This window comes from Micropterus salmoides, unplaced genomic scaffold (assembly GCF_014851395.1).
Source record: "Micropterus salmoides isolate LMB-PRFRI ecotype aquatic unplaced genomic scaffold, ASM1485139v1 Ms_hic_scaffold_3, whole genome shotgun sequence".
In the NCBI taxonomy this organism is placed as follows: Eukaryota; Metazoa; Chordata; class Actinopteri; order Centrarchiformes; family Centrarchidae; genus Micropterus; species Micropterus salmoides.
Genome location: NW_024042261.1, coordinates 32,228,002 through 32,252,681, shown reverse-complemented (window position 1 = coordinate 32,252,681; position 24,680 = coordinate 32,228,002). Strand labels below are relative to the sequence as shown.

At 39.4% G+C, this 24,680-nt stretch overlaps 2 protein-coding genes, 1 long non-coding RNA gene and 1 other non-coding gene across 5 annotated transcripts; 3 read left to right on the top strand and 1 right to left on the bottom strand.

Annotated features, from left to right (window-relative positions):
• Positions 1 to 530: 530 nt before the first annotated feature.
• On the top strand, positions 531 to 18,067 carry LOC119882765. The gene is made up of 3 exons (XR_005440540.1): positions 531 to 676; positions 16,882 to 17,025; positions 17,868 to 18,067. It is a non-coding gene; the product is annotated as an uncharacterized LOC119882765 (long non-coding RNA).
• Positions 3,726 to 6,377, top strand: lpar6a (lysophosphatidic acid receptor 6a). Its single transcript, XM_038693008.1, has one exon. It carries the CDS (start codon positions 4,679 to 4,681, stop codon positions 5,759 to 5,761), a length of 1,083 nt encoding a protein of 360 aa, XP_038548936.1. The 5' UTR covers positions 3,726 to 4,678; the 3' UTR covers positions 5,762 to 6,377.
• On the bottom strand, positions 17,090 to 23,242 carry nek3 (NIMA related kinase 3). Of its 2 annotated transcripts, none has more exons than XM_038693006.1 (13): positions 22,938 to 23,242; positions 22,514 to 22,607; positions 22,300 to 22,397; positions 22,120 to 22,203; positions 21,764 to 21,831; positions 21,569 to 21,655; positions 19,823 to 19,877; positions 19,450 to 19,650; positions 19,029 to 19,143; positions 18,404 to 18,571; positions 18,187 to 18,309; positions 17,929 to 18,046; positions 17,090 to 17,520 (listed from the first exon to the last, which is right to left on the bottom strand). In XM_038693006.1, the coding sequence occupies exons 1-13, from the start codon at positions 23,052 to 23,054 to the stop codon at positions 17,454 to 17,456; spliced, it is 1,395 nt and encodes a 464-aa protein (XP_038548934.1). In that variant the 5' UTR covers positions 23,055 to 23,242; the 3' UTR covers positions 17,090 to 17,453. The 2 variants fall into 2 exon arrangements, with proteins under 2 accessions (XP_038548934.1, XP_038548935.1); XM_038693007.1 differs by having other exon boundaries at positions 18,419 to 18,571.
• Positions 23,243 to 24,180: 938 nt separating this feature from the next.
• On the top strand, positions 24,181 to 24,253 carry trnak-uuu. The gene has a single exon. It is a non-coding gene; the product is annotated as a tRNA-Lys (tRNA).
• Positions 24,254 to 24,680: the final 427 nt, after the last annotated feature.

The window sequence follows — 24,680 nt, the reverse complement described above, 5'->3', positions numbered from 1 at the left end:
TCAGATCTGGGGTAGGACTACTTTTATCTACTGTACAGCCCTTGATTGAGAGTTGTTATCTAATTCATTTAGTGATTAGCAGTACATATTTGCTCACAATTCACTCAGTGGTATCTATCAAATTAAGTGCATTACTTTTTAGTTTCTGGAGTTGCAAACACACAAATTGTGACACTTTTACCTACTGTGATTATAGCCTGAAAAAGCTCAAAATCATTTAGTGACATGTATGTAAAGATTCTCAGTCATGCAGGTCATGGTCTTCCAAGGAAGGGGAAAATAAAGGGCTACTGGACTTGGTTGAAGATGGATAATGGTTTACTGGCTCATACAAAAGTCTTCCTATCAAATGTGCCCAAACAGCCTGTGGTTTATGTCTGTCTTATTGAAGGTGTTGAGGCTGAAAACTAGTCGACACAGAGCTTTTTATGACTGGACATGCAGTCAGTGGCTTTAGTGGGGGAAGGTGAATTATTTGTGGTATTTGTTAAGCAATCAAAAGCTTTCAGTTGATAAGGCAGTGTGGGGGAGTACACTGCAGTTCAAAAACCCACAGCAGACTACTATCTTGTGTTTTTGAAATGCCAGGAGTCTTGTTTAGTTTGAATTTTGTGACAAATTGAACCATAGGTGGAACTGAACATTTTGTTCCAATAGAAGACATAAAGGTAACAAGGTAAGGGTTCTCTCTATCTTTGTATTGAACATAGCTCATAAAGTTTTCTTTAATGTGTTGGAGATGGAACATACAGTCCCAGTGATGGAAACATATCTTCCCATTTGTGCCTTCTCTGGACTTTCTTTTATTCCTCACAGCTTCATTCAGGTGTATTTCAACGATCCAGGATACCCACCAAGCTTTTAGTCTCTTTGGTGAAACATATTCCTACAGAAAGATGTGTGAGATTTGTGTCAGGGCTCTGGTCTACACTCAGTGAGATGTGTTGTTGCTGTGGCTGTCCTGAAACACTTCCTTGGCCTCAGTGGTGTGTATATAGACAGCACTTCTGTTGTGCCTGTTTCACTTCACTGTTTGTGGAAGCCAGCACAACATTTGTTTCCAAGGTGAACATGAGAGAATTAGCTGAAAGCCCTTTCAGTCACAGTGAAGCTGTCTGTCCAAGTTAGAGATTTGTTCAAGAGTTCATGTTGCAAAATGAAAATCACACAGCAGTCTCACCATTCTGACATCACTTTCATGTTTGTACAAGAAATACAAAGCTACTCCTGCCTCCAAAATCCACCTACCAGCACCTCTGAAGCTCACTAATTATCACTAGCTGCATAATAAACTTAATGTAAAACTGAGACCAAATGGCTATGTAATATCAAAGAGGTTTACCAATGACAACCTAGAGAGAATACAACTCTTAGCGGCCTTTTAGCATCTTTTAGCATAGAGCTTGGGTTTACAGCACATTTAACCGGCTGTTTTGGTGACCACATGACCACAATGTGCCCCAGGCTTATTGGGTGTGTCACTAGATTTGTGCAATATAACCTGCAAGCTAAGGTTACCTGTTCTGTTTCTTAGACCTGACAAAACTCTTGTACTTTGTGTTTCAAGTGCATATGAATTCATAAGTAACATTAAGTAGGATCAGTCTATATTGAGTCGCAAACCTTTAGTGTTAAACGTTCAGGTTGCAACTCTTTATTTGTCAATGTTGCTGAGTATACTTCTGCCGCTGCCACTGATGATCATTACACAGCAATATTATGTCACCTGCTGTCTTTCTCATGCATTTTTCTCTTGTATTTGAAAGCCTTCAATCTTGGCCTTGGGGGTGCCAGACAGTTTCCTGGCATTGTGAGAAATTTAACAGTCCAGGGATTTCAGGCACATGTTTTTGTTTAGCAGCCACATACTTGCATGTGAAGAGCTTGTTTTTGTGTGCTGGATGGAACTATTTTGCGAGTGAAAGACAATAGTACAGTTTTTTTCAGATTTTTTCTACATTTTACTCTAGCCTTGATGATGTTTATTTTGTGGTGGAATGACAAAGAGAGGCACACTGGCCATAAAACACCCACTGTCTCTTTGATTCTCTGCAAGATTTTCCTTCATTTGTTTGGCTATTGTTGGTAACTCTGTGAAGTCAAAATGAACCATCTATGGATTAGTATCGTGTTACCAAGCTAGAACACATATGTTTGTATTACTGGAGTCAGTTCAAATGGGGAAATATTATTGTAACCAATAAAAAGCAGCTGAACAAGTTGTCTTAACTTTGTATGGTTTTATTCAGAATTGAACTACAAAGCATGGATTTGGCAGCTTTGTTTAGTGACAGGAAAGGTAGTATACTTCCTATGACACAGTTTCAGCTACCCAACACAAATACACTCAAACAATATATAGTATTCACTCACCACACTGCTGATCAAGAAGCGCACGAAGAGAGCACTTTCGCGTTATCTGAGACTTATTATTTATAAACTTCACATTCCTCCCCGCTAAGGTACTTCACACACAGCAAAGCCCCCAATGTTTTTACTGACTGCCAAGTGGGGACTTTCTAATGCAGGAGAACTTGAATGCTAATCCACAGAGTGCTGAGAGAAGAAAGCTGTGGGCATGGAATGACAAGGGCAGCTGAAAAACCACTGAATAGAGAAAGCTTTCTGTTCTGTCTCATTTTCCCATGTTCCTTGCAAAATAAAACTCTTTAGAAGAGCTGCTGCTCACACAGGCTGTCAAAACAACAGTTTTCTTGAACCTCCCATCGCTGCTGTGGAGGCAACCACCTCAGGCACTTTCAGGATTTTAGAGAACTTCCTGTCTTCATTAGCAGCTTGAATGATGAAGAAGAAACAAATCAAACCACAATCCACTTAAAGAGCTATATTGCTTACATTTTTTTCTGTAACAATACTCCATTACAAGTCCTTTATTCAAAATGTTAAGTGAAAGTACATAAGTAAAACAATGAAAGTATCAACAGTAAAAATAGCCCTTGTGAAGAAGAATATAACTTTGATATTATTACCAAATATCATATTATTGGGCTATTATTAGCCATGCATAAATGTGTAAAAATCATTTTTTGATTTATTCATATTTGTTGTTGGCCTCTAGCAATGTATAGTATTTTGCATAGTAAGTAGTTGCTAGAGCTGCTAAATAAATGTGATAAAGTTTTTAAAAAGTAAAATATTTCCCACTTAAATGTAGTGGAATAGAAGTATAATGTAGTTACATTCCACCACTGATGCTATAAGGGGTTGTACTGGGTTTGAGAAGCCACAAAAAAAACACACACACACAAGGCCTTTGAGCTTCACATCACAGTTTAGCCAAAAGCCCACAAAGAGCTGGCCTTTATTATGATTATTATCAAGTTATGTTTCCACTTATAATGCTGTTTTAGGGACTTATTATGTTTTACTATCTAAAAATGTATTCATAGTAAACAAATAATTTAACCTGAGATTCTTGGCGCATTTTTAATTTTTATTTGAAATGGAAAATGGCTTATAAGACCAATACTGATGGTATTACACTTTTGTAACTGTTACACTCACTCACTGCTTAAGTAACAATAACTAAAAATATATATCCATGCATGTATATGTCCAATATGTAGCCATGCATCTATATATGTTTATATAATGCTAACATTAATTATAAGCATTTGTAAAATGTAGTTTGAATGAGTTGTTTGGGTTGATTCCTCCTTTTACTGTAGGCAGTTAAAGCAGACAAAGGAGTAGGAGGAGTTCAATGGAAAGCAGTGGGAGGAGTTACTACAGCTTCCCCTCCACTCAAAGTAGAAAAACAGTCTGTGAGACTGGCACAAAGGAGAAGCAGAACTGTCTGAGCATGATGCGTACTGAGCAAACGCTCGTGAGGGTGTCAGAGGGAGAGACAAACTGAGGACAGAGAAGTAGATACTGAGTGACTCAGTCAGTCAGTAAGAGAAAGGGGGTGGGGGCAGGAAACAGACCTGGAAGACAAATAGTGAAATACACTCACATTGTGACACACAGACGGACAGAAGGAGCTCAACTCAAGCGTGAGCTCTGCTCCTGAGAAGAAGCCTGGTGGTTTGTGGTCAGGACCTTGTGAGAGGTTGAAAGCTAATGACAACTTTGCTGCTTTGGATCTGAAGAGGACAAAAACACAGGACTGAGTTTTGACAAAAAGAACGGATTTTGCCATGAGGGCATCCCTCTAGCTGACCTGAATTTGGATATACCATCATTCCTTTTGTGGACTCAGCGGCTCGTGGTGGTTGAGGACTTCTTGAGCAAAAAGGAAACAGATTTGTGTGACTGATTTGTCTGAGTACGTAAAGCTCAACCGGCAACTTGTGGGGTGCAGTCTGGTGGAGAGGCAAGGCAGGGGGAGGGGAGGACACTCCGGCCTGAATCTCTGTTCTCTTGGAGGGAGTCTTTTCAACATGAGGTAACCCCCAAAATAACTACATCAAGACAGTGGAGTGACTCAAGTTAACCATGTGCCCCATTCCTCTCATATGTGGACAGCTGTGCAGGAAAGCAACATTTGTGCCAATGGCCTGAATTATCAGATGACAGTGTCTTTCAATGTATCATGGTTTAGGACTTTTCTGTGATTTACTCTGCATACATGGTGAATTCATTGTGCAGGACAGCCCTTTCATAATAAATAGTACATAACAGACAGCCCTCAGCCCTCCACTCTTTGTCTCTCAGAATGGACAACAATACCCCCCTGACTGAAAATTTCACCCCACAAGCAGACAGCTCTACCTGCAACAAGAACGATGGGTTCAAATACCCATTGTACAGTACTATATTTAGCATTGTGTTTGTGGTGGGACTGATCACGAATGTTGTAGCTATTTACATTTTCACATGCTCTCTGAAGCTGAGGAATGAGACCACAACCTACATGATAAACTTGGTAGTGTCTGACCTGCTATTTGTCTTTACACTGCCTCTGAGGGTCTTCTACTTCATCAACCAGAACTGGCCTTTTGGAAGCATGCTCTGCAAGTTCTCCGTCTCGCTGTTCTACACCAACATGTATGGTAGCATGCTCTTTCTCACCTGCATTAGCGTGGATCGCTTTTTAGCCATTGTGCACCCTTTCCGCTCAAGGGCGCTTAGGACCAAGCGCAATGCTAAGATAGTGTGTGTTGCTGTGTGGGTGCTGGTGCTGTCAGGGAGTCTCCCCACAGGGTTCATGTTGGAGCCCACCTCACGTGAGAACAGCAATGCTAACTCCACTTTCTGCTTTGAGAACTTCTCTTCCAATCAGTGGAAATCCCACCTTTCTAAGGTGGTAATCTTCATAGAGACAGTGGGCTTCATCATCCCGCTTCTGCTCAATGTATGTTGCTCCATCATGGTGCTGCAGACCCTGCGTCGCCCCCAAACCATCAGTCGTGGGGGGAAGCTGAACAAAACAAAGATCCTGCGCATGATAATTGTTCACCTCTTTATTTTTTGTTTTTGCTTCATCCCCTACAATGTAAACTTGGTTTTCTACGCTCTGGTCCGCACTAAAACTTTAAAAGGCTGCTTTGCAGAGTCGGTGGTCCGAATGATCTACCCAATAGCCCTCTGCATAGCTGTGTCCAACTGCTGCTTTGATCCCATTGTTTACTACTTCACCTCAGAGACCATCCAGAACTCCATCAAGAGGAAGTCTCAGGTCAGCCGTTCGTATGACATCAAGTTCTCCGAGGCCCTGCAGTCAGAAACCAGCTCCAACCTGCAGTGCAGCCTGAGGAATCTCAAAGCTAAAGTCTTCCACAATGAGTCTTCTGTGTGAAGGTGGGGTTGCTACACTTGGCATGAAAGGTATTAAAATCCATCTTTAGAAAAACAAACCTCCTTGATGCAATGGGAATGGATTTTTTGCTGTGCACTTGCCAAAGAAGTATTATCTGATCTCAGGACAAATGTTTGGATCTGCCATAGACAGCCTCTGCTCTGCAGTATTGCTGCACATAACGCTTTGTTCTTCTGTGGATTTGTCATTAGTACTTACTAATTTCTCTTTCCTGTGGAATATACTGTAATTGCATTAAGCACAATTACTCTGCCAGTGACCTGGAAGGGAATGTGATCACCGAACAGCAGGGCAGTTATAATATTGAAAGCTACATGTGCCTGTATATCTGTACATTTCTGTGGTAAGTTGTGGTGCTAACGTTAGTATCTATTAAATTAACATAAAGTTATATCAAGCTGTAGCTTGTACAGGGCTTTGTTTTGTTTGTTTAAATTGTGAATTACAAATAGGTCATAGAAGTGCCTTTTTTGCTCTGGCAGCATTTCATTGTAGCCTTTTTGTTTTTATAGACCATTAAATGCACTGACACATAAGTTCACAAACTGCACTCATGCCACAGTAATGAATAAAATACATGTACTGTCTAAATTAATCAATTGCACCTGAAACCTTTTGATTTACTTATTTATTATTATTGTTTTTTTAAGATAAGAAAACCTTTATTTTTTACTTTTTTAACTCTCACTTATCTATCTCTGGTCTTGTCTTTGCTGTTGCAAACCACAATTTCCCCACTGTGGGAAAAAGGTTTTCTTATCTTATCTTGTTCATTTTTAAATGAAGAAACTGCTATATTTTAAATGATGAACTTAAATCATGAAATAGTGGACCAAACCTCAAAATGAGACTACTCATGAGACATCTTGACTTCCCACCATTTAACTGCTAAACATCTCCTCTTTAACGTTTGTCCTGAATGCAAATGAGAAGGTAAAGAAGTCGAAGTGGAAAGTCTGATGGTCTAATGGACAAAAAAGACTTATCTTGTATGTAACTGTGGTGAAACAACCACCAAGTCAACTTCTGCTATACCAGTTGGTACTAAAAAGGGAAGTGTAGTGTATTTTATGTTCAGCCTAACTTATAGGAATTCCATTTTATCATCCATTAAAATGTTGTTTTCCTCCATAGGACAGTGTTTAACATCTATCACTAACAACGCTGATCCTTTGCACCAGAATAGTCAGTTCTGTGGTGCAGTAAATCAGGATGCCCGTGATCAACAAAAGAATACAGTTCTAACAGTCATGTGGCATAATGTTTTTTTTAAATGTTCACACCCCTATGTATAAAAACATCAAAGTCAAATTTAAATAAAAAAAAAAAATTAAGTAAGTCCCTTTTGCAGTTTACTAAAAAAACAGATGTGTGAAATATTTCTCCTGCTGTGGAAAAATTTTAAGTGATATCAGAAAGGAGTCAACACAGCGTGAGAGTGAATAACAGAAAGCACATGGTGCTCTTAATTTATTGACATAGCCTGAAGGTCAGTCAGCGGCACGTTATTCATAACCCACCTGTAACTTTGTTTTGAGGCCATGTGAGTGAGTCAAGGACATGGTTAAAGACCAGGGCTGCTATGACAACAAACAAGTATAATTTAACACTGAGGTATAAAAGCTGCGGCTTGGCCACATGCTCATAGAGCATCACGAAACTAGAACTTGTTCAGGACTGCTGACATCTCGATGACTCATTTCAAGAGGACATCATAGACTAATCACTATGTTTGTGTATTCAGCACATACAGCCATTAACTGACCACCAGGTGTTCGTAACTGTTGTCATCTGGGTTAAAGGTCATGGCAGGGACAGAGAGGGGGAAATAAAATAAGTCACAGTTTAAATGCAGTAAAGATATGTAAATACATTGATTAAATAAACTTTTAACTGTAATTTTGCACCAAGAGTGAATAAATAAAGGAAATAAATACAGTTCTTCCTGAATATTTCCACGTCTCTTCAGAAAACGAACTTGCACCATTCTCATATACAGTGGCTGATGTATCTTTAAGGAGTTTCTTAATTGTACCCTTTTACAAGGTACAAGGTTGTTTATTTGTCATTATACAGCACAAGGCTGCATAATGAAACAAACTTTGTAGTTCCTTCATGCTACACACACAACATATAATTAAGTGTAGGCCTTTATTAAAATATGGTAACATATGAAATAAAATATAACAGTAGAGTTATTTATATACAGACATGTATAACTTACACCCCGAACATTTCACATTGCATTTTTTGAATTTGCATGGGGTGAATGTAAACCAGATGATAGTATGAAAAGTTTCATCTTCACAATAAACAGTCTGACATTCGGGAAACAGAGTCCATCTTGACTGTGTTTGTGCACCAAGCATCATCGATGTAATACACAGAGTCTACCTTTTCTCATGTTGCCAGAGTTTTGTGCTGGCACCTCGGAACATGGACCACCTGCCGATGTTGATGGGGCACGTCTCTGTAACTATGTGGGCACAACAGTCTCTGAATTCCATTGCTTGGTCAATATGAGTCCCATTTTGTCCAGACCGGCTCTTTAGGAACAGAATTAAGTCTAAGCTGGGCCAGCATGGCTCCTCTCCTGGCTCTATTTCCTCTCTTCCGGGCGATCACCGCACCTGCTGTGGTGCCTGGTCCGGTTGTTTGGGCCGGGTGGATCATGGTCTGCTGCTCTTTAATCCAAAAACCCCGTCTTCATCTTACAACTATTTATGTCAGAGGGAACACATGTTTTGGCAATAGCCAGAACAAAAAAACAGATAAAAAGCAAAAGTGTAGTGAATTTTGAAGGAGGTACTGGCTGCTGCTTCTACAAGCGCTGCAGGTTGCCATAGCAAGCTTTTTACAATGAGCCTGATGTCAAGAAGACTTAAGTCTTATGGTTGTGTACCCTCTGTATCAGGGATCGGAACCCTGATGTGAGCCATGCAGGCTCCTCTGCATACACAACAGTTATCTAATCAGCCTGACCTCTCCATACCAGCAGGCTGCAGGGTGAGAAAACACAGACACCACACTACTTGTCATTGCATACATTCTGCCCTGCATACTCTAACTGTAATTTCAGATGGGAGCGTGCATGAAAGCATTCTTGTACTGTATGGGATTGACCGGGATCTGTGATATTTTATTGTGCGAGTGATGTGAAGAAAATGTAAAAAACATTCATACTAGTAAATATTTCTACTTCTAAGATAATGACATTCAAAGACGGTTTGACATCCAAAAATTTTATCTACCACCTTTATGGATACATTATATAAATAAGTCATTTTTAAGTGACTGCTGGAATCCTCCAAGGTCATGCAAAACAAAAACAACTTAGTTGTGTAGGGTGTGAGTAGCTGTCTACATCATCACAGTCAGTGCCATCCTCCATGTCTTAGTGGAGACATAAACAAGTCTGGATCTAGCCTTTAACTTACAGCTTCAGGTTCCTTTTTCCCTGTGGTAAATCTAGCATGTTTTCTGCAATGAACCTCTTAATAGCTGTTTTGAAGTTCTGTCAGTCCCAACTGACTGGAGATCCTCTGGTTCTCTGTTGAGAACTTGTGTCAGGAGTAATTTGTGCTGGAGAATTAACAGGGACCTCAATATGTGTGCGCTTTTGGGGAAGAGGAGGGTGGGCTGGGTAGTGGTTGAGATCGGGGTGAGGATCTCGCCCACAGATTCACTCCACAGCTCTGGATCACATGACAAGGAAAGCGTTTGTCCCACTAAATGGATCTAGGGGAAGGGGATCTCTGTAGAGGATAATCAGCCATTTTCTCTGCATGGCTCACAGGATGCATTTAGGGGGAAATAGCTGTTATTACCCTGATTATCCAGTTCCCATTTAGATATCTGCACTCTTTTACCACAATTAGACCAGAATCACATTCTACGTCTCTGGTATTTACAGTCCCAAAAGGTATTATTACTTGCTTGCAAGACAACATTCCTGAATGGGAAGGAGAAGCCGATGCAAACAAACAATGCAGGAGACAGAACATTGCATTAAGTAATCCTTTGTTAGGATGTGGTTTTACAAAAAAAGAAGTATCCTGCTTGTGCCAGCAGCACAACAACCTCACTCATTCTAAAATCAGTGGCAGCACTGAACTAATAACCATCAGTGGAATGGGCTCAGTGTCTGCAAGAAGGGAGGTGGGCTAAATAACCAGTCACATGTAATCCTCCTTAACTCCCTGTCGCCTCAGACCATAAACAGGCCTTATCAATCCCTGGAGGAGTTATTTGACCAGATCAGCTTTTGATTGCATGACATCTTAGGAATGAAAGAGAAAGCATAAGCAGAACACTCCCTTCGTCAGGGTACTGTGATGTTAACAAAAACATGTATGTTATGTCATTGCCCATTAGGAATAGGAAAGCTCATGCTAGTCACATATAGTATATTTAAGCAAAGCAGCCAGGAAATGAAATTATTCGGAACATTTCAACCACATTTGGAGTGCATAGTGTTCATCATTGTTTTTCTCTTCATCAAACGGTCGAGTCTTTACCTTAAGGGAGGAATTGAGAGCCTGTTTGGGCCTGAAAATGGTGGTTGGAGCATGCATGACTTGCATGAGCCAAGAACCTTCTGTGAAATCATTAGATCAGACAGAAGATGATTAATGGAAAAAAGAATGCTAAGCCAGTCTTGGCAGTGTTTTGATTTTAATCAATAACAAATATGGCGTGATGATGGGGCAATGGATAAGACACATGTCTATGCTGTGGGAGATCTGAGTTTGATTCCCACTGTGACACATTCACACTTAACGCCTAGTTGCTCCAGACATATATAGCAAATGTAAGTTGCTTTGGATAAATGTGTCAGCTAAATTACTAATTATTATAACAAAGAAAGGGCAATGTGTGTGTGTTTCATGTTTTTATGTACTGGTGGGGACTTCAACCTAAATGCGCACTAACTAATTTGGGACTCGGGGGAATACAAAATTAAGGTCCCCACAGCTTTGAGGGTTAATACTTGGTTTTAGAGTTCAGGTTACAATTAGGTTATGGTCAGGGTTAGGGTTAAGGGTTAAGATTAGGCATGTAGTTGTGATTGTTAAGGTTAGAGTAAGGAACTCAAAATTAATTTTGTCAATGAGATGTCCCCACAGGGATAGAAACATAAACTTGTGTGTGTGTGTGTGTGTGTGTGTGTGTGTGTGTGAGCATGAGGACGTCACTGAAAATGTTGCAATACCTCAGAATTGCATCCACAGTTTCTCGTTAAACTGAGAAGACACAAGTCACAACATGAAATGGGGCTTGTAGGAAGAGATGTTAACAGTTCTGACTAAATCCAATGAGTGAATCCAGATGGGAATTCCCATATATATTCACTCACATGCTCATACTTCATGACACATACTGTAAACCTTATGTCTTTGGGTGGGTTGACAGATTATTGTATATTTATATTTCCTGAAAAACACCCCTATCTATTAAAGCGCTGTACACTGCAGGTTGTCTCTAGCCCCAATACATATTCTGTACATACATGTGAAATACAACAGTACATCAAATATTCTGCCTTTGTCTCAGAGTGTTTCACCCTGACTTTCTGTTGGAGAGAACAAATGTTATGAAATAGGTGTGTTCTGCTTGATGGGACAGGTTAGGCTTTCCTTAGCTGGGAGTCCTTCCTCTGGAAACTCCTGCGGATTTAAACAATGTCTGACCAGCCAATGGGAACACATTAATCCTCTCCTGTAGCTATAACTTCTAACCAGTGAGGACAGCTCACTGGTGCCACTGACAGTCTCATGAGAGAAAGTAAAAGTCACTGGGTCAAACCCCACAACAGCAACATGTCTTCCGTGTCCTGTCAAATGGCTCTTGACAAATGACAATTTAAACAATAATTCATAAGTGTTTGTAGTTTCATTATAAATCATTTAGTTGAACCTGTAAAGTTATGTATATTAACCAACTGATGTAATACTTACGTTTAGTGCAGCTCTTGAGCAATGCTGAATCCTTAGCTGCGTGTTCACTGTACATAGCTGTAAGTGTTAACGTGCTAAATTGACTGTACAGCTACTAAAGAGCTGATCAGCAAAACTTGTACTGAAGATTGGAATCCACCTATCAAGTTTTCACAGCAACTCCACTAAGCACACGGCAGGATTAGTGATACACGGGGCCCGCTAATTCTACAGCACAGACTCTTAAACAAATGCCCATAGCACACTCCACAGCACAACCATAACTAAAAGCTGACGCTTACAGGTCAGCCTTGAGGTCAGCATGTTCTCCATGAGGAATTTCCTCAAAGCCTCTCAGACCACACAATAATTTCTCTCTTATCTTTTGAGAAAAAAACAGAATTCAGTCTTCTTTAACCGCAGAAAATCACTATTTAATGTCCTCATATGCTCAACCTACTTTTGTCCGAAAACCCCAGCTCTAATAAGGTTTAATCGTGGTTATTGTTTACTCTATAAGTTCCTGTTTTTGAATAGTGATGTATCTCCCCAAAAAGAAGGTTCAAACTATGAAAATGGCATGCTGAACCATCCTCATGGAGAGACACCTAATTTATTAACATTCTGGCCTCAGGGTGGGAAGGGCACATATCATAGACACGCTGAGGTTATCTAACGCTTCAAAAAAACAACAATTAGTCCCATAACAGGCAAATAAAACCAAGATAATTCCACTGCACACAGAGCTTCCATCAAGCAAGGCAAGCATAATGATCCATAAGTGATATCCGATCATCATATATTGATTGTGCTGTTTTCCATTAATCTTACATTAACGGAAACATTTAGCAAGTTTTTGCTCCAAAACGACAACAAAAAGCTTACTATAAACCGTTTTGCAAAGCATCCCCTGGAGTACATAATCCCCTACCTTCCATTCTCATATTGCTTGAGTTGTGTAATCCATCACAGTGAACATTTAGACTGCTCTGAATGTTTGGAATGGGATTACACAACTGGACTAAATAAACACTTAAGCTTCAAGAGTCTTTCTTATTTCTATACCACATATGAATGGCAGCTGATTTTTTGCCTTGACAAAATACATTAGAAAATCTAAAATGTTGCAGCATTGTTTACTAAATTGTTGGCAATAATAATATGAACTGTATGTGATTTAGTAACAAACAAAACAAAACAAAACATGAAACTTACATTCATCTCAAACACCCATGTTTGCAGCACACTAACACAGCCTACTATTTTCCTCACTGTTTGAGTTATTTCCAGTGAGGTAAACCGCGTTATGTGTGATCGGAAAGTCCAAGTGGCATGACTCATAAAGACAATAACCATTAACTCATCAATGATTATTCTCTCTTGTATGAACTTGTTCAGTGTGGACGCACTGTTTCGTATTAATGAGATATAAATCAGAATCACAAGACTAAATAATTAGATTCATACTTGTGCCTGGACCTTTGCAGTATCCTTTTTCAAGTGTTGTGAGCTGAATGAATCCACATCGAACTCAATGATATGTTTCATTGATGAACAAATATAACATACTGGGTCATTTTAAATAATCTTTCACTGCTATTCTTTTTCTAACTAAAGAGCACAGTTACTGTACAGGCCTACTGCAGTCCTCTTAACTATGGGTGTTCATTGCAGACCTTTCTCTGCAGCCAGTGCATCAAATCAGACTCATTACAAAACCACAAAGCAAAGAGTTGCTGTTCACAAGATATAATATAGATACGAAGGCAGGGGTGATGTTTCACAGAAAAAGTGGAGGAGCAGCTAAACTGGAAGGTGGGGGAGAGCCGTGTGTGACGTGAGATTCATGTTTTGGACTGTAAAGTGATGAAGTGATAAGCAAGACCTCAAATTCACTTTCTATTCCGATTAATACTATGTCAAGCTTACATACGGCACTTTGAGACATGGGTTGGAATTTTCTTCATGGGTTGGAATTTTCTTCATCATATATACTCACAGTTAGATAAGTGATATCTGAAAATCTACTGCTGGCACTGTTACACAATTTGTTGGCTTGAGTTACAAAAGGAGAAGTTTTGATCTTTTGTCAGATTAATTTGCCCACATGGAAGGATGAGCTGAACATCAAAACTTCATTAAAAACAAAAAGATACAACCACATATCACATTTAAATACACTTAAATGAAACACTGTACTTCTTCATTCAAAAAAAAATCAGTAAACTGCATGTAAGCTACAAGAGGAAAGCTTTGAAAGACTCACGAAAATTTTGTCTGCTTTGATCTATTATTGATTCAGTTGAAGGATGGAAAAGGGACAGGCCAGAAGAGCTGCTAACCCTGCCTAAAGGTGGACCAGCTCATCAGGAGTTGACAGGCCTGTGAGCCACAAAAAAAAAGCAAATGCAAATGCACCCTGCACAAACCCTCACTGTCTTAGATCACATAACTCAGGATCCAAATTTAACTGTTCCTGACCTTTTTATCTTGCAGCTGATGAATTGTGGAGCTCCATGACAAACCCTGCTTGGCCAACCCAGTCTCTATTGTCTGATATAGAGCAACAAAACACTGGCAGTAGACAATGGAGGGTCACTGCAGAGGGCTTGAAATAATCATAACAATGACAGCTCCCATAATTATAGTTGCAAAGAGACGCCCAACTGTAGCGCCCAAGTCCTTTGTTATTAACAGGAAGAGCTGCTCCATGTGAAGAACAAACAGCACTTCTCTTTACTGAGTGAGTCACGGTAGCAAGTTTCATTGTTTCCCTCACTGTGCGGTTGATCCTAGTGAGGCTATAAATACTACTACTAAAAAATCATATAGAGTCCAGAAATTAGCTAAATGTCTAAAAACAACATAGTAGAAATGTGAACACTCAGGTTCATCAGAGTGCTCTAAATAAAAAAAGAGTTTGGTAGAAAATGCCTCTCTAAGCATCAGTAGCCAGACAGAGATCACTGGGTCATCTTGCATCTGTAGAGCTCTTCCTGAGTGAAGATGGGGGAACTCAGAAAGCAGGTCACATAAAGAGGTACTGTGAAAGGAGACAAAAGGGGAACAGAGATTGTCGCAGATAACAAGTGTCAGTATTTCATCGAGGTGATGACAGAAGCTGAGGGTTGAGATATGCAGACAATCTCCTAAAAAGACAAAATGAATGGTATTTTGTGCATTATTTGATAAGAGGGGAAGTTACTTGATTGTTTGCCATCAGGGCTCACCAGGATGAGCAGGAAGAAAATCAATGAAGCACTTCAGATTAGACATCCAAGCAACTGCTAGAGACACAACCTCACTGTAACTCTGAGTAGATACTGAAATACAGGATGTAGCAAGTATTCAAATGAGTAAGACTTTGAAATAAGACCACAAACAGAGAAAGAGAGAGCGGAAATGTTCCAAGCTGCTCACATGCAAGGCTCGACACGAGGGCATCTATGTTTTGCTTGTACTTCTCAAAAACACACCGCAGCAAGGTCTTAATATCATCAGTGACTCAGTGGTATTGAGGGACATCTCATTTGTCACTGTTTGAATAAATGTCACAACCCCACCGTGTGCAGCACTCCTACACTGAGTGCTGCACACGGTTTTTTGATCATTTTATAGCCACTGAGATAGACATGACTTCACATCCTTCCTGCAAGAGGAAGCCCCTGTTCGCCTGCTTGTTTGGCTTTATATTTTCTGAAGCACAACTTCATAAAATTGTTCAGTCAAGATTTTTTTCAAGCCAGGTTTTGCAACCTTGACCATTCACATTGAGAGTTTCATGCTGTTCAACAAACAATCCTGCAATACATACTTCTCTATAATGTTTGTTTGAAACTTTTTAAAAAGGCTCATTTGTGAGAGTTTATGGTGTTGTTTTTGAAACGTTAATATAGTGTGAGATGCTTTTTTTTTTTTTTACACATTTTGTATAAATTTATCATATACTGTAATGACATTCTCGTCACGTCCATGTATTGTGACCGCGAAATGAAGAACTCTACCTACATAAAATTAATGAACTAAACTAAATACAGTTAAGTCAAGAAAATATCTGATCAAACAATAAACAAACCTAAGAATATGACCTGGCATTTGATTCCAACTTACAGTTTTTGATACTCAAGGCTATGTCTGGATTTCACTTAATACTCAGAAAGTACTAAGGTTCAATAAATTAAACCCTGCAGAAAACATGATAAAATCCCTTAATAACATAATCCTTATTATGCCATTCAAGCAGCCCTGACTCTGGATTGCATTAGATGGTTGAGCTATAAAGATGCTGTCTAGTTAATCATTGACACTGACAGGAGACTCCTATCTGCAGGACACACAGCATGGTACCGTTGTAGTTTAGCTATGCTACAGCATTTTATGTGTATCTTTGCTAACCATGGACATCTTTGGAGGTACAAGGGGAAATACAGTGAGAATAAAAAAAACAGGGGACCGGAGTGAGAGCTCTGGAGGGGGATTCAGTGCGGCACCAAGATAAGACGCAACTACAGCCCCAAGCTTCCTCAATAAAACACAGTATAGTCCTCCTGTCAGCCAATGGGAGGTTTCAGTCACTGGAGGACCTTGCAGCAGGATAATCCATCCCTGGTGTGACTGTTGATGAATCAGCACCATTATGGTTTTGTTGACTCAAGGGTCTGTAGTATCTATATCCTGTTGAGCCCAAACTGTCATGGGCGAGGCTTGGTTTTTGTTTTACTGTTGCCAAGCATTTTGTCTGCTTTTATTGTACACTGCTGAGCTTTTAATTTGGCAAAACAAAGAGCATAACAAGCTATACTTGATTCCTCACATTAAGTGTCTTTATGCTTCTGTGACTTATACCCAACAAGATGGTCCCTTAAATTCACAGAGCAGCACAGCACACTGATATTTATCTGACTACATCTGATACTTAAAAATGATTTCAACAAAAGGTTTAATTATATCTGAACTAAAATCGAGCTTTTCTCCCCACTATCCACTACAAAACATTTCACATCACTGATTTCAACTCCACCTAGTGGTACATAATCAACATTTAGTGTAGGGAAGACCAGCAATGTCATCTCTCTGAGGCTGCAACATTGTGGTCACAGCAAATTAAAAATAACACAAGAACATCAATGACTGAACATGTTTAGTCTACTTTTGATATTGCAGAGGAAACAGACATCCAAAGGCAGAGGCAAGATCAAAATGGTGTGACCCCAAGGAGACCCAGCAGAAAGTCTAATATTTCCTGCTTCCCCAGTAAGACAAACAGGCTTCCAGACAGCCTCAGTCCTACTGGAAATGCGATCAAAGGTAACCTGAACAGTACACAGTAGATGTTTAAATCAAATGAGAAACAGAGCACACACACATCACAAACTTTTTGTTTGTTTTTTTAATCTTTAAGTGAAAAAGGTTTTATGTGACAATATTTAATTAAAATGGTAGTGTTTTGTTGCAGCTTTCAAGTCCACAAAAGTCAGTGCAGAGCTTAAATAGTTTTTTTCTAAACTTGGATATTACCTGCAATAATAATTGGTCCAAAATTGAGAGAAAAAGAAAAGAGCGATCCCTGACAAATTTACCTAAGGGTACAAATAAAGTAACCTGATCCTGATCCCGATACCTGGTCTTATACACATTAAGTGATTTTGGCATGTGCAAACACTTACTGTTTTTAGTGAATGTAAACATTAATAATGACAGCCTTGTGAATGTGTGGGGTCAGTAGAAAAGAGGCTTTAGTGTTCTGAAAACATTTTCTCAACTTCATCTATCCAGTCACATGGAGATTCATCCTCAAAGTCTCTGTGAAGAAAGGATAAACAATACATTTTACACACTTATCACATATACACATTACACAAAAACAGTACATTCCACGTGTTCAACAGATAACACTCCCTTTACATATTAATAACTAATGTTAATAATGTTTATTTAGCTAGGTACTATGATTGTTTTTAATAATTTGCTTTCCAGACCCTAATGGTAGCTCAAAAAACAGTCCCATATACATTTTGTGAAAAGCAACCTATTACACATATTAAGATTGATACATAAAGGGCTACACCGTGCAAACTCTATTGACTCTATTGACTAACCTGCAGGTATACCTTTTTGTTCTGCTGATATACTGTATGGTTTGTCACCAGAAATAGGGGGCCTGACAGGATGACACTTGCTTGGTAACAACAATAAATCAGGGATACTTACGTGTCCTCGTCATCAGAGCGAGGCTGCAACCGGTCCTCATCTACGTCCACTTCTCGCTCAGGACCATCAGTTTCATCACCTTGCAGCTGGGAGAGAGGGCCCACCAAAGGGTCGTCACCTGAAAATGGAAACCATAACACCACAAAGGACAACTGATATCATCCACCACACTGACAAATTTCAGAGTGAAGTGACAAAAACATTCGCCTTAAGTTAATTGTGTGCTACAAAATAACATATATGCAGATATCAACAGACCTCCTCTGTTTATTAAAAAGGTGCTGAAGGCTCTGCTCAGCTGGGCCTTCTCCAACAGACTCAGAAGTCTCTCAGGAGGATCTCTGTCCCATCGTCTCCTCTGCCTGCTGTCCTCTGGCTTCTCTGACATGCGTGGAAAAACAAGAATACAACCATTACACTTCTCTAAACTTGCAGTACAAATGAAGACGTGAAAGCACTGCTTCTCTTATCGCACTTCCGTAAGTAGAACCTGTGAGGGTCTGGCTGGTTGATGCCATGCTGTCAGATGAGACGAGGGTGGCATTGGCCAACATCTGCAGAACAGTGTCTGGTGGCTTAGCAGCCCACTGCTTTCGAGGACCCAGCTCTCTGCTTTCAGAGGGGACTTCAGGTAACTTTATGCCTGCAGTAAAAGGTTACATAGTATTTGTTTTTTGTTATATTTCATGTTTTCAAGAGGGTCCTGACAAGAAATTACTACTACTCTGTAGACGCCATATGCACAAGAATCTAACAGTAATATTCAAAAACAAAGGAAAATGTAAAATATTTGGAAACCTCTGTTGCATGATGCGAAGAATGGATTATTCATGTTTATTTTTTGCTTTTAGTGTTAGTTTCTCCTTTCTTTACCTTTCTCAGGTTTGCATAAAACAAAATATCTGAAAGGATAATAGAAACAAATCAGATGATACTTTTCCTGTGTTTTTGGGTATTGTTGAGTAGGTTATCAAACGTTTATTGTGTTTTAAATCATTTGAAGGAATGGAATAAAAACAAAAATATCGCAGTGATGTGGTTCTCCCAGAATCGCAGCAGTATATCCTTTGGACGATCCTGCACTTTGACCTGGACTCTACCTTCAAATGTTGATGTTTTTATTAAAGTCTTCTCTCCCAGAAGGTTAGCCACCTTCTTTCCCTCTTCTCTGTTCCACCGACCCGTACGTCTCCCCTGTTTCTCCATCTCCATTCCCTGTAAAAGATTCAAAGCAGTGCAGTATATCAAACACATAACATCAGCTCCGAGGCCATCTGAACTAACAGCAGCTTGTCAAAAGGTCAGATTCCACCACAGCTGGGGAAGTTGTGTAAGAGTTTAAATTCTCACTTCAACACCATGTCGTGACAGGATGTTGTTATGATGGATCAGCAATCATAAAATCTCTTCAGGTTAAACTGCTTGAGTGACTTAATGCAGGAAGCTCCACCGCAGTGAGCTGCTCTTTTCACCATGCAGAATGCTCAACCGCAAGTGCACAGGTTGAGACTTTGTTTTCACCTGGGAGGGTAGATGTGTACGCAAGAGTCTAGAAACCCGGTGAGAGGTCAGGATGGTGTGCAGGGATGGCCTGTCTTTTGGGTTTGTCTTAAACATCTGCTTGACCAAATACTGCAGCTCGTAGGGCAGGTGACTGGGTAGGGGCGGGTACGCACCCCGACACACCTTAAGAATCAGGCTCTTCCAGCTGGAAGCCTGGAACTGAACACAAGAGTGAGGTGTGAGGATCTGCAGGACAACAAACCACGCCCCAACATCTGAGCCACAAAAAATACACAGCAGATAATAAAAACGTAGTAGTATTGATGTAGCCTATCTTGGCTGAAGACACAATCAAACCCACGGTACATGGAGAGAAGAGGGAGGGAATTACCGGGTGTCGCAGGGTGCAGAGCTCGTAGAGAACGCAGCCCAGAGACCACACATCGCTGCAGAACACATAAACATGAGATAACAGAGACGGTTATTCATTCACACCAGACATTCGTCATGCACTGGCACCGTCAAAAAGAATATAAGACTGATAAACCCACGCATGAGTTACATAATCACTGCTGAGCTGGGAACTCAGCAGAGAACACAGACTGTTTAGAAAATTCATTGTTGATGCATTTACTGACACATCCAAGACTGTCTCATGAAAATAATTGTATGTTCACAAGCTATGTTGATGGAAAAAACAACCCTGGAATTGAAACTCTTAGCAAGCATGGGACTGTAGTTTATTTGAATTAAAAAGTATGTCTGTTGTCTGTTTGAGATTCCCTTTAAAGAAATAATGAGGGGAGTTTCAAAAACTGTGCAATAGTAATGTCCAAAACAGAGCATAATATAACTATAAATATATGAGCAATGGGGTACATAATCTGAATGTGCACTACCTCTAAAATAATGTTCAGAATAGATACATTGCATATTGTATCTACGATGTCGCTTCTGAAATATCAGAAAACTGCACTGTTAGTGTTGTACAAACTTTTGCAGTTACCAAGTCATACATGGACAAATTTTGAAGCTCAGTTAATTTTAAAAAATAGATTTTATGATTAGATAATATCCACATATTTGTATTTAGGAGAACAATCAATACACAAGTAATACTACACTTGTGTGATGTTGATCTTTATAGTTATTGTCACAATAACTGAGTCAGAACAAGACATGTCTTAGTTTTCCACCAACCTGAGTCAATTATAAGTTAAGACTACAGAAAAACTAGTCAGAAAGAAGACAACAAAAGCTAAAAGTATTATTAAAGTAAGTTTTTTGCAAATGGTTGTATTATTTTTCTACATTATTTTATTATTCTTCTATAACTTGCATTTGTTTATTCCATATTTATATATTTCTACATTTATTTATGTCAACTGTATGTTTGTCTACATGTAGCACCTTATCACCAAAGCAAATTCCTCATAGCTGTAAAACACTACTTGGCAAATTTGGCTCCTTGTGATTCTGATACTATAAATAGTTGAGAAAACCACTTTCTGTGAAGCCAAAGGGTAATAGTACAATACAAACGTGGCTACTAAAAGCTACTACTTTGATGGTGGTGGTTTGAGAAAACCACTTTCTGTGAAGCCAAAGGGTAATAGTACAATACAAACGTGGCTACTAAAAGCTACTACTAAAAAATATCCTTGGACCAATACCATAAACTCATCCCGTCTATCAAAGGGTACGACAGAGGGGTACTTAGGCCCATATGATTGGGCTTTGGGGTACTTACAAAGGTTGGGAACCAGTGACAGATATACAAATGTCTAATTATTTAGTTAGTTAATCCATTTTTTTAATTAATGTGTTATTTGTATAGATTTTCTATAGAATTTGTATCCTGTTTCTGTGTACCCCTGGTCTCTTTCTTGTCCTGCTGTACAGCTAAATTTCCCTCAAGGGGATAAATTGTAATTTGACACTGTATGTATGTATATGGCCCTCTGTTGCACATTTTACAATTTATATGTATTCATGTATCAGCTTTTTCTCCTGTTTATTCTTCTTTGGCCTATCTTGTTCTTTACTTTAATACTTCCTGTAGCAATGATGTAAATTCCCACATGGACACTGAGCCAAAATCATTAAGGTTTCATTTTATCTTCATTTGGTAACATACCTCTTATTGTTGTATGGCTTGTTATCCCAGATTTCAGGAGGCACATAATATGGTGTCCCAACATATGTATGAGCATGGGTCTTTGAACTTCAAAACAATTACAAAAATGAGTTCAGATGAAACAGCAGCAAATCAAGTGCAGAGCATTAAATTAAAAAAGGAAAACTATAAATTGTTGCCTTTCTATTTTTGTACCTGTTCAGAATACACGCTGAGCCAAAGTCCCCGAGCTTGATTGTCCCATCATCTGTCAGGAAAATGTTCTAGGTAAGGAAATGAAAGGGAAGTGATGACTTAACATGAAGCAAAAACCATCGCTAAATGATATTATGCATTAGTGGGAGGTAATGTTGTGATCTCATCTCGATCAGCAATTTAATCGTTGTTCATTTCACTCCACAGTGCTCACACTGATGAGAAAAATCTGATCTGATCGAAGTTCTGAATGTCAGTTCTATATATAATAACAAATGTAACTGTTTTTAGACATAACATAAAATCTATTAACATGTATATTAAATTACTAGCTATAATGTTAGGGACCACTGTACCTTGGACTTCAAATCTCTGTGCAAAACCCGTTTATCATGGATATGCTGTGCGGCGGCACACATTTGAGCAAACCATTTCAAGATCTGGGAAAAAATGATGTCAATGTAACCAAATGTAAAAAAAAGGAACAAAACAGTAAAATAAAATTGTGAGAATAGTTGCAGGTAGTCAAGGCCTACATCATCAACACAGAACTGCATAGCTTTCTGTTGCCGGATCCTCTGGAGCAGGTCTCCTCCACTGCAGTACTCCATAACAATACACAGGAGGTCATCAGCTGAACAAACACAAACACATTGCCTATTCTGCAATCCACACAATAATAACTGTATGTCACAAGGGTCCAAAATGTCTTGCAATACGTTTTAAAGGGAGTGTTACGTGTTTGATTACCTTCGAATGCCTCCCTGAAGGCCACAATATGAGGATGTTTCATTCTGGACAGCAGGACGGCTTCTCTCCTGGAATTCTCCAATTTGGACTGATTCTATAAAAATGCAAATACATGTATGAATGAATTCTCTATTATGCAATTCTCTGTGTATGCAACAATCTGGTGGGTTACCAGCACACCGAAAATAACATTTCCATATCCGACCCCAGGCAACAGTCTGGATTCAAATAACTTGTGTGCAGCAGTGTAGTTTACATGGTGGTGCAAATCCAGCATATCTGTATGTTTAATTCACTATTTTATGACAACTATGATGTTTTAACACTAAGCACAACTGCATCCAATACACTGATCCACCACCCAGTTGAGGATAAAGCTACAGTATGTACAGTAACTTACATCACTGTGTTCGTTTGCACATACCTTTGGCAGCTGAACTTCCTTGATCACATAGTTCTCCTGACTGCTTTTACACCGGACTAACAATGCCCGACCGAAAGACCCTTCACCGATGACTTTCAGGAGTGAATATCTTTCCATAGAGCTTCTTTATGAAGCACAAAGAGAGACCACAAAGGATAGGTACAACAACTAATCTAGCTACAGTGGATTGGGCCGGGGAAAGTGGCAACTTACAGGAAGATTTCTTGTTTTAGTTTTCACATTGAGACATTCGTAATAAAAGACGAATGCACCAGGATCTACCTGTACTCGTGTTGTTTGGTTGACCGCTACTTCCTTATTATTGTATGACGTAGGGCGAGGCGCACATGTAGGCCACTCCGGGGCGTTGCCGCTGGATGGCGGTAGATCATAATATCTAAATTCAAGATCGAGACCATCAAGACTCATGGACGTTTCCATAAAAACCATATAACGTGAATAATTAATTAGTTAAGAATTCGCCCAAGTAATTTAATGGTTTAATATTGGAGTATTCTGTGCTTATATAGGCTAATACACTTTATCACACATTCCATGCATGTGTTTCTAAATCCATTCTGTAATGTTGCTGTTAAAACATTAGATAGATAGATAGATAGATAGATGATAGATAGATACTTTATTTATCCCGAGGGAAATTCAAGTATCCAGCAGAATACGAAACATACATACATTAAACATACATTAAACCTATATTAAAATATAATTAAAATTAAAATAACTTATAACACAGTAAAACAGTGCAAAAACAGTAAACAGTGCAAAATGGATGGCAGATGTAAGTAGAAATTGTTCTTTTAAAGTTAAAATAAATTAAATTATAATTATAAAAGTAAAGGTCTGAACAGACCAGCACCCTCCCACTGCCTCCTGACCTAATCTACTGCCGGACAAATTGAAAAAGTGACCCAGTGCGGTTCAGTGTTAGAGATCCGCTGAGGCGTTGACCTCGACTTGAGAGGCGTTTTATCTGACACAGCTAGTAATCGCACAAGCGAAATCGGGGGGAAATTTGTCTGTCGGCCGGGTCACGGCATTGGTGGAAGGCAAAACACTGGCCGTGTTCGAAAAGTAATGGGGCGGCGTAAAAAAAATGTCTGGGGAGGAAGTGTTTCCTTTCATGCTTCTGCAGAAAGACATCCTTTTTAAGTCATGTTATTTATTGTTGTATATAAAGATACTTTATAAATCATGTAGGAACCTACGTGACTTAACGGCAAGAGCCCGGATAGCTCAGTCGGTAGAGCATCAGACTTTTAATCTGAGGGTCCAGGGTTCAAGTCCCTGTTCGGGCGGGCGAAGTTTTAAAATTCTCAAGGTATTTCAGAGTGAAGAAAACTGCTACTTCACGCTGTCACAAGTGAAGTTGATGGACAGAATAGGCTACAATCTATCAGTGAAGTTGATACACAAGGCTTATCCCTAGTGTGACACCAAAATCAAATGAAACCTTAACACTTGTGTTTAATGGTTTTGCATTACAGCTCCACGTTTTGCTAACCATAATGCTCTTTTAGAAATGACTGTGTGAATGTATAGCTGTGTGAGACATATTCCCCTCCAGAGAAACTTTGTCTTAGGCACCAAAAGCAATCTGTAAAAAATTTATTTTATTCACATTAATTCTTGTATATGTGGAATTGTAGAACATGAATTCCTCCTGATGTGATTAAAAGCTCCCACATTCTCAGGAACAGTACAGAGGACATGACCTACGTGCCC

Coding starts and splice junctions, on each gene's coding strand:
- lpar6a (XM_038693008.1), top strand. CDS start 4,679: ATGGACAACAATACCCCCCTGACTGAAAATTTCACCCCACAAGCAGAC.
- nek3 (XM_038693006.1), bottom strand. CDS start 23,054: ATGGAAAGATATTCACTCCTGAAAGTCATCGGTGAAGGGTCTTTCGGT. Junction 22,608..22,937: donor AGGAAGTTCAGCTGCCAAAG/GTATGTGCAAAC, acceptor GCATTTTTATAG/AATCAGTCCAAATTGGAGAA. Junction 18,310..18,403: donor CACAGGTTCTACTTACGGAA/GTGCGATAAGAG, acceptor CACGCATGTCAG/AGAAGCCAGAGGACAGCAGG.